The sequence below is a fragment of the Hibiscus syriacus genome, unplaced genomic scaffold (genome assembly GCF_006381635.1).
Source record: "Hibiscus syriacus cultivar Baekdansim isolate YM2019G1 unplaced genomic scaffold, ASM638163v2 tig00008145_pilon, whole genome shotgun sequence".
Taxonomy (NCBI): domain Eukaryota; kingdom Viridiplantae; phylum Streptophyta; class Magnoliopsida; order Malvales; family Malvaceae; genus Hibiscus; species Hibiscus syriacus.
Genome location: NW_024062153.1, coordinates 177,180 through 187,600, shown reverse-complemented (window position 1 = coordinate 187,600; position 10,421 = coordinate 177,180). Strand labels below are relative to the sequence as shown.

At 32.2% G+C, this 10,421-nt stretch overlaps 1 protein-coding gene across 1 annotated transcript; it reads left to right on the top strand.

Moving 5' to 3' along the window:
* Positions 1 to 6,706: 6,706 nt before the first annotated feature.
* Positions 6,707 to 9,512, top strand: LOC120202018 (fasciclin-like arabinogalactan protein 15). The gene is made up of 2 exons (XM_039202504.1): positions 6,707 to 8,200; positions 9,205 to 9,512. The coding sequence occupies exons 1-2, from the start codon at positions 6,886 to 6,888 to the stop codon at positions 9,264 to 9,266; spliced, it is 1,377 nt and encodes a 458-aa protein (XP_039058435.1). The 5' UTR covers positions 6,707 to 6,885; the 3' UTR covers positions 9,267 to 9,512.
* Positions 9,513 to 10,421: the final 909 nt, after the last annotated feature.

Genomic DNA, 10,421 nt, shown 5'->3' with positions numbered 1-10,421 from the left:
CGAAGGACCACATATAACACATATGTCCCGATAGACCACTATGTCCCGAAGGACCGCGTAGACCCTCGACTCTTGGCATGCCAACTATACCTATAGCTCTCATAACACATGACATGGGCATTATCTTTTACCTCATTACACATTCATATATTCATATCACATAGTTCTTTCACATAGCTCTTTATCACATTTCATATGATCACATAGTCACGTAGTTTACTTTCACGTAGTATTTTTCCATGAAATTCACATTATTAATTCTTTTCACACCTGGTCACATCACATATACCTTTTTCTCATATGCATATAACATATTATTTCTTATTTTTTTAACTTATATTACATATGCATGTAATCTTATGTCTTATTATTTTCATATATATTTTATCATTTATCTCATGATCACATGACCTATTATCATATTACAGGCATTTACATAGTTCACACATAAAAATGCATTCAACAATTAAACATATGCATTTACTCATATACATACATCTAACACCATATCACTACATGTTTATGCTTTAGTACTTATATCATATAATATCGGAATTGGACTCATCGCAATTCTTAATTCCTTAACATAATGTACACTTACTATCATGTACTCACCTGGTCTCAATGAACACTCTTAAGCTCTTGTTTTCTTTGCGTATCTTACTCTGTCGGCCTATCCGAACTTTGCTTTCGATCGATGTCTACACAATCATATATGTATACTATCAGTATCTCATTGATATATTATAATCTATAATTTCTTTGACTGAAAGAAAGATTTATTCCATTTCCCATTGAAGTGCCTCGGTACATTCTATAGTGTATCGATGCATCCCTTAACATGTGCATTGATGCACTACCCATGCATCGATACACAAATTACATTCGATGTTTTCATTATAAGGGGGTGCATCGATGCACTCCTTATGCATCGATTCACTAATTGCATTCGATGTTTCCTTTTTTTAATGGGTGCATCGATGCACTTCCTGTGCATCGATACACACTGAACAATTTTGGGAAATAACCTTGATGCATCGATGCACATAGCCCAGAAATGTCATTTTAGCACAAAAATCTCTCCAATTCTACTTATTAATCCCTCCTTATACCTTAAAACTTATCTATACCTATGTAAACCTTCTTATAACACTATAACACTTTACCATCTCTCATAATTCATAATAATTCTTGAATTAAAGAATTTCATCAACTTTTCCATGTGTTCTAAATTCAATTCTATCACCTTTAACTTCTCAATTAACCCATTGACAAGTCAAATCCATCCTTAGAACTTCAAAAACCTTTCTTTAACAAAAGTTCATTTCTAAACTCTTAATAGAAATTCCTTTCTAATTCTTTCCTCTTGGTGTTTTAAGCTTATATAAGTTTTCTTTAAGCTTATATAACACTCAAAGAATAAAACACAACTCAAATATTCAAGAATTAACCATCAAAATTAAAACTCACCTTTGAGGCTTGAGCATGAACACACGGGAAGAAGAAAGAAAGAAGAAAAAGAAGAGTTCCAGATAACTCTCCAAACCTACGTGTTTCATTCTTATAAAAGGGGGAAAATATCTTTTAAGCTAAAATTACCATAATGCCCTTATAATCCTTTCATATTTACCCCTTTCATCCAATAGTGAAATAATCCTTTTTAAATCCTTGAATTTTTAATTTTTCTAAATTGTTCCCCAAATTTTAAAAATTCTCATTTTTGTCACTAACCCTGATTTCAGGATGTTACAGTAGACATACCATTTCGTCCCACTTTATGTGATATTATTATGTTCATAACATATTTATATTGCATAATATGTGATTTATATCATATTGTATATACACATTATATGTTACATATTTATGATATATATCTACATTGTATAGTTATATATATTATATTTATGTTTCTATTATATATTATGGAGCATATATTTATATTTATTATATGTTTTTTATATCAGGTCCAATATTACAAGTAATGTTAGGCCTAAAGCCAAAGCCATTAGAAATGGTGATCCAATACCAACAGACCCAGCAACCCAGAACCCTTGTAGACCCGGATCTTGGAGCAACCCGAACCGACCCAAGATGTAACCCAAAGTAGTTAGGGTTTTCAAACCCTAACTTTTTCCTTTGTTTCATCAACTTTGCATCTCCCTCAGCAAGCTGTCGGGTAGAGGGAGGACTCTTGGAAAGAGTCCTCATTTTAGCGACTACATGCCATATCTCTGAGTTTTTCGATGCACAACAGAGTCCAACCAAAACAAAAAACCACCAATGATGTATTTTAATTCAAATAGGAGACAAAAAATCGAACTAAAAATAGCAATCCTAGAGACTATAAATACATGTAACTAGTACTAAGAAGGCAACCAAAACACAACAAGAAGTAAAGCATCACCAATCAACAACCATAAAAATAAAAACCGAGAAATCGAAGTCGAAGGCCTGGTATCGTGAAAGCTCGTCGGAAAACAAAGAGTCACTATCGAACCAAGGTAATAAAACCGAACGGTTTTCTTTAGATATACGTCGTTTGAGGTTTGAGTTAGGAAATCGAGGGTCGGGGTTAACTTTAGGGCGTTGAGGAGAATATTTGGGGGAGTTTTATTTTTTCGGCCGTCGGAGGCGGCGGTCGGCCCGGTGGGGAGGTCATCGGAAGGTGGCCAGATTTCGGCCTATTAGGGGAGTTGAGAGAATTCGGTGAGGCTGAGGGAGAAGATATTTGAGGGAAAGGTGTAAAATGAAATGGAAATGAGGGTTTTGGGTATTTATATACCGAGGACCATGGTGTAATTAGAGGATTTTTAAATTCTTTCTCCAGTCCCTGTCATTTTGATGTGTAATTCGTTTTGGTCATATGTTTCAATTTTGTCTCTGAATTTTTAATTTATTCAATTTAATCTCTGTTTACATTTCTTATATTTTGCAAACTGGTCCCCTAACTTTTTATTTTTCTCTTGCATCTCATTTTTAGTACCAATTTAATCCATCAATTTCAATTTATTTCAATTTGATCTTTTAAATTTTTAGTTATTCATTTTTTCCTTTTTAATTTTAGTATGTTTTTTTATTATTTGTTTTATTTTATTTTTTTATTATTTGTTTTATTTTATTACTTTTAAAATTTAACATTTTTTTATTTTTATTATTTTTTATCTAATATTTTTAACTTTTTAGAGATACTTTCAATCGATCAAAGGTAACCAGTGGAGATCCATTGAGGGATGAGGGTGGCCCGGTGCCCACTTCAAAATTCGAATTTTCTTTGATTAATCGTTTATTTTATTGATGATGTCAACCCTAAATTTTTATTATGTTCACCCTAAAATCTAAATTTTCTTCAACAAGTCACTTATTTTATTGATGTTGTCTATCTTAAAATTTTATTTATTCTTACCCATTCAAAAAAAAATATTATAAACATATATATGTTCACCTTAAAAAATATTTATGGATCATGTCACTATTTATAAGACCTTATGTCACCACCAATACTTAAACATGACTCAAACGGAGGAAATCATACTCATACTCGTATACAAATGAGTACTTATATAAATAATTAGAATGAGTGATTAAATAGGCTGATTAATCAATTTAGTTTTGGTGTGTTTAAATGGGTTGGACCGGACATAATGAGTACTTACATTAATAATTAGAATTAAATTTTAACTTTCATATAAAATAAATTTATCTAATTATATTTAAAATTCAAAATTTTTTAATTTAAATCAATAATAAAATAAGGCTTTATTTTAAAAATCACAATAAATAATTTTTAAAATAAAAGCTATGAATTAAACGTGTTTATTTGAACATTAATTATCAAATTTAAAAAAGATGATTAAAACTTATTTGGTAAAAAAATTCAAACTTGGACTTTTAGGTGCAATTAAATGAGGTTTTAGAGTAAGTGGACTGCGTTTACAGAAATAAAAGTAGAAAGAGTAATTTGTAAATATATGATTATGTTTTGTAGTGTTTAAAAGGAAAGTGAAAAAGGGGGAAGGTGAAAGTAGGAAGAATCGAACGGTGGACAAGGCTTGAGCATCATTTATCATTCATGGAGGGGCTTAGCGTTAAAACAAAGGCGGGAGCATTATTTTTTGGGACACCGACAGCTTCGGCTTAGCCTTAAGTTGAAGCCAGCTTTTGCAAAACCTCGGCTTCTGTCGGGACGGGAGCCTGCTCATTCACATGCATCCTGTTTTCTCCCCACCCCTTCTATTATTTGTTTTCATAAACGAATGCTTCCAACTGAAATACCCACCCCACCACCACATGCACTTACATTTACTTCTGTAAAATTATATATAAATAATTTTTATATCTATATATATTTAATAGTTTTTAAAATATTTTTTATGACTTTTCAAGCGTTAAATATGTTCTTTTTTATTTTTTTATTAACGGTTTGTCAAGTAAAGTATAATAATAATAATAATAAATATCTAAGAATAATACAATAGTATAAAATTATAAATATTACTTTTAAACTACTAAAACATATGTTTTCTAAAGATGAGAAATATCTTATAAAATTAAAAATAAAATTAATAACATTAACTCCTAACTCATTATTATCAAACATAACCTCACCATAAAACTTTAGGACATTATATCATACGAAGATAACAAAAAAATAATCGCAATGGTTTTAAAATTTTATGTAAAAAATTATAAAAAAATACACACCGATAAAGTTTTATTAATATTCAAAATAAAAATATAAAATAATTTCAATTATTCACGTAAACGACTTGCTCAAATTAACTTTTAACTTCAGTCTCTAATGCTTATTGATAGAGATAATTGCTCGAAAAATGAAACTCATGTAACAAAAAATATTCTTGAATTATGTGTCTTAATAATCTTAATCAACATCTAAATCAAATATAAATCTAATCGGTGAAACTTTAATAAAATCATAAATGTAATATTAATAAAACTATATTAATTATTAAAATATTATTTAATTATTCATAACATCAATTAGTATTAAATTATTATAAAATAAAAATATTAATAATTTACTTTTTTAATAATTAATTGTTCAATTAAAATTATAACGAAAGATTCAAAAAATCTAATTATAGAGAAAATATGATTAAAAAATAAAAACTATGCAACATAAAAAAACAATATTTCCACTATTTAAAATAAAATATTAATAAATGATTATTACTTTTCAAAAAGTTCTTACAAATCAAACAAGAACATTTTTCTGAAAAATGTAAGGGTTGGTTTGGTTCTAAATTTTTTTGTTTCAATTTTATTTTAAGAAAACATGTTTGGTTAATATAAATGAAAAAATTAATAAAATAATAAAAATATACTTGATATTTAATTTTTTAAAATATAAATAAACAATAATTATTAAATAATTAAATTAAAAAATTCATTACATAAATTTAATATGTGAATTATACAACTATAAAATAATAAAGTTAATAAGAAATCACATAATACAAAAACCATTTTAGTTTATAATAAAAAATATAATGCTAATACATATAATTAAATTTTAAAAATATACAAAAATATTGTTATAAGCAAGAGTACACAAAATATCATTGAAATAAAAATACATTTAATGATAATTGAGTCCCCAAACTCTAGGAAAAATAATTAATATAGTCTGTGAATTGTTTCACGCCAAATATGATCCTTACATTCAAAGAAAAAAAAATAACCTAATCTTTTGAAGAACATAATCAAATGTTAATTATTACGACGTTTATATGATAGTTCACAAACTTACATGATAATCTATAATGTTAATGTGACACCTTATAATATTGTTATGATAGTACACGATGGATGATGATATAATAAATAAAATTAATTGATTTTTTTACTAAATTCGATGGTGTATTTATTTTTATAAAAATTGAGAATTTATTTAACTTTTTTTTAAAAAATAAAAAAAATATTTAAAATTAAAATATAAATATAAATAATTAAAAAATAATATATTAAATATAAACTTAAAATTATTAAAATAAAATAATTTAAGGATTGCATTGATTATAAAAAAAATCAGGGACCATATTAATTTTTTACAAAAGTTTAATGATTTCAAATATTATTAAGTCAAAAGTTATTGTTAAAATGATTTGAATTTTTTTTTTGCTATTAAAAGTTTAGGTTAGGAGTATTTTCTAGTCTAGGGTCAGAATATACTTAAGATTCAATTGGGATTTACATAAGAATTTATAGATTGTTTATCAAGAATGATTGTAATAGGATTCAAACTTGACCTTACAATCTCAAATTCATGAGTCTCAACCACATTTACCAATACTTGCAAATGATTTGGATTTTTTTAGAAATTATTTTTTCAGTTTTACAACTAAGCACATATTTTCAATTTTTTTAAAATAATAAAAATAATAAAAAAACTATATTTTCTTAATTACCTCAATAATATTTTTGTGTGTGAACCTAACCCACTCATGCTACTTTGTGGAGTCTTAACAAGTGTCAAGTAACAGTTAAGTGTTGGGTCAAGTGTTGAAGTGTGATCTAAGAAGCCGAGCCAAGCAAATCGAAGTCATGACCAAGTGACAGAACAGGTCGCCTTCTTCCCCGTGTGGTCCCCCCCCCATCCAGTCTGTCTCTTTAACTCCACCTTCTCTCTCAAATCTCAATCACTAACCTAAAAGCTCTCTCCTTTGGCTTGGCGTCTTCTTCTTCTTCATATCCATTGTTAGCGTTGACACTCCACATTTCTTTTCTGCTGCGCCTGTCTCCAAAATATTAATCCGTCTCCAAAATATTAATCCGTCACCAAACTCCTCTTGCATCTCAATACCCATTACAATCTTCAAATATCCCATCTTGTGGTTTTTGTGTTTCTGAGTTTACTTTAGCACCATGGGTTCTTCCATCTGTGGTGTCTCTCCCTCCCAGATTTTCCTTTTCCTTCTCTTCTCCTACGTTTCAGTCGCCACAGCTGCATTGCGTCAAAACCCATCTGGGAAGTCTTTTGGTTTATCGGCTTCTGGTCAGATTAACTCCAACTCAGTCCTCGTTGCACTTCTCGACTCGCATTACACTGAGTTGGCTGAGCTCGTTGAGAAAGCTTTACTTCTCCAGACACTTGAAGAAGCCGTTGGCAAGCACAATATTACCATTTTTGCTCCTCGTAATGAAGCCTTGGAGCGTCAACTCGACCCCGAGTTCAAGCGCTTCTTGCTCCAACCTGGAAACCTCAAGTCCCTGCAAAACCTTCTCATGTTTCACATTATCCCCAAACGGGTCGGATCCCAACAATGGCCCGATCCCAAAACCGGACCTGTCAAACACAGCACCCTTTGCAACGACCATGTACACTTATCATCCAAATCCACCGGCGGAAAAACTGTTGACTCAGCCGAGTTGATCCGACCCGACGACGTGATCCGACCCGACGGAGTCATCCACGGGATCCACCAGCTTCTCGTTCCCCGTTCCGTCATAGAAGATTTCAACAAGAGACGTAATCTCCAGTCAATCACCGCTGTATTACCCGAGGGTGCGCCGGAAGTAGATCCTCGCACCCACAGGCTGAAGAAACCAGCCCCGGTGCCAGTTGGAGCATCGCCAGTACTTCCAATCTACGACGCGATGGCTCCAGGTCCTTCTCTGGCACCGGCACCAGCTCCTGGACCCGGCGGAGCTCGTCATCATATTGACGGCGAGAGCCAGGTCAAGGATTTCATCCAAACTTTATTGCATTACGGCGGGTACAACGAAATGGCTGATATTCTAGTAAACTTGACGTCTTTAGCGACGGAGATGGGGAGATTAGTTTCAGAAGGATATGTTATAACAGTATTGGCTCCCAACGACGAAGCCATGTCAAAGCTTACTACGGACCAGTTAAGCGAGCCTGGGGCGCCAGAGCAAATCATATATTATCATATCATCCCCGAGTATCAGACGGAGGAGAGTATGTACAATGCAGTTAGGAGGTTCGGGAAAGTGAAATATGACACGCTGCGGCTGCCGCATAAGGTAGTGGCTCAGGAGGCTGATGGTTCGGTGAAATTCGGGCATGGCGAGGGATCTGCTTATTTGTTCGACCCTGATATTTATACGGATGGGAGGATTTCGGTTCAGGGGATCGATGGGGTTTTGTTCCCGGAAGAAGAAACCGAAATTGTTAAGAAACCAGCAGCTGTTAAGGTTGCCGCCAAGCCCAGGAGAGGTATTGTTCTTTCTTGCTGTTTTAATTAATTCTGCAACTGTTCTCTGGTTATTCGGTTAGGTTATCCAGTTAATTAATTGTTGTTGAAATATAAATTCATAAACTAAATGCAACTTTAAGAATTTAGTTGGCTTGTTTTTAGATAGATATAATATTGCATCCCTATCTGTCCTTCAGCCGCTCCGTCGTGCATACCCTTATGTATTTAGCTTAGAATCAGTTGATAAGGTTCATAAGAGAATGAAAAAGAATTAAAGGTTGAGGTTGAGGAGTGATTATTGAGTTCGAAGTTGGATGTTGATGCTTTAGGTGGTGGGACATATAGGAGCATGGAATTCGAGTTTATAAATTGTGGCTTCAATTTGGTGATGGGGGTTTAACTTCTAAGCAAATGTGAGTGTATGGAAAGGGAAGATGGAAGCTGTGCTATGCTATCTTTGCTTAGCATTACAGAAATGAACCAATAACACCCTGCCATATTAAGGAATCATTAGATGATTTGATTATTGTGCAAATCAGGGGAGGGTGAGACGAGGTTGATATGGGACAACGATATCGTTGTTTGTCTGGAAAACGCACTCAATCCGACAATAGAGAGAGAGGAAGGCTAAATGTGTTAACAAGTCATTTGGTACAAGCATGGTAGTGTTTAGATAGAACTGTAGAAGAACTATGTTTAACTAGTAGGTCGTTCATTGCTTAACGAAACCATGTAATGAAAAACCCAAGGCTGCCCCAACAAAACCTTTACATATGATTAATTCTCTCTATAAATAAAGCTTTCCGAATTAGCTTGCAAGATTTGTTGTGTAATTGTTCTATACTTGATTATTGGCTGACCTTAATTTTATATGGGGGTTTGGTGGTTGGTATGAGTTTACTACTGAATTGTTTAATTTATGCCACTTAATTGTTTGATTCAACGAAGACACAAATTGTTCATGTTATGTAGACACTTGATTGTTTGTTTGACTTACATTTTATGTTCCGATTTGATTATGCAGGGAAGTTATTGGAAATCGGATGCTGGATGCTTGGCACTCTACGGTTTCGATCGTGTCAATAAATATGTATGAAATTGTAGTGTTGAGTTGGAACAAAAAAGATGGTAGGAAAGGAAAGCAAGCGAAACAGAGGTGAACAACACTTCCTCCGGCTAAAAGACGCGTTGTCATTTGCAGTTGTAAGGATAGGTTTTTTGGAAGGGCCTGGTGAATGCTTGTTGGATGAACCCAAAAAAAAAATCCCTAGAAAATAGAAAGTTTGGTGTTATTTTGTTATAAATACTGTAATTACATACCATTTTTTAATTGTTTTTGTGTATGAATCACGGTCACTTTTCTTTCGTAATAAAAGTTCTCTGGTTCATTGTTGGCCTGTTTGTGCATTTACTGCTTGTCATTTTTTTTTATAATTGCTAGTATTAACTTATTAATTGATTAATCTGGTTAATTCGAATGGGATATCGCATAGGTTCCAAAGACGATTCTCTCAATTACACTAGAATTCAAACTTCTAACCTTTCTTGGGAATCTAGAATTTCTTCTCTTTATATCACCTTGTTCATTTGGTCGTTGATTATCTATCATTCTTTAATCATTTTGCTGTGCCTTGTATCAGTTGTATGGTTACTAATAATAGTGAAAACATTAAAATTGTATTAATCTCTCTTACCTTTATCACTTTTTGAGACTTTTTGGCAATTTGCAATGTGCAATAGGGTTGTTAGATTTGTAGCTTATTTTCCCAAGCATGGTGGAGACGATTTAATGTGGAAAATTTGGGTATAAATCAAGGCACTGCCTGGAGCTTGGATCCTCCAGGTTGGCTGCCACATCAAAATGAGTTGACTTTCCCTACTAATTAAATGAAACATGTGAAAAACATAGTAGGATATCTCAATCTCACATGATGGACCCACCACAATAATATGGTAATACCAAATTTGTCAAAAAATGATTTGATTTCTTGAATACTAAGTAAAGTAAGTTTACTTAGTATTCAAGTATGTCATAACTCCTTTTTATTCAGTCCATATTTATACAATCATCACATTCGTACATTTTGTAGATTTGCTTTTCAAGGCAGTACCTTGAGCAAAAAGGGGTTGCACCTAATAATTCATCATAAGTGGGGTACTTACCCTTAAACAAAGCTAGGGAAAAAAGATGAATTATTAATTTTTATTATAGATGAAGGTTAAAAAGAAATGAGCCTTAGT

Coding starts and splice junctions, on each gene's coding strand:
- LOC120202018 (XM_039202504.1), top strand. CDS start 6,886: ATGGGTTCTTCCATCTGTGGTGTCTCTCCCTCCCAGATTTTCCTTTTC. Junction 8,201..9,204: donor TGCCGCCAAGCCCAGGAGAG/GTATTGTTCTTT, acceptor TTGATTATGCAG/GGAAGTTATTGGAAATCGGA.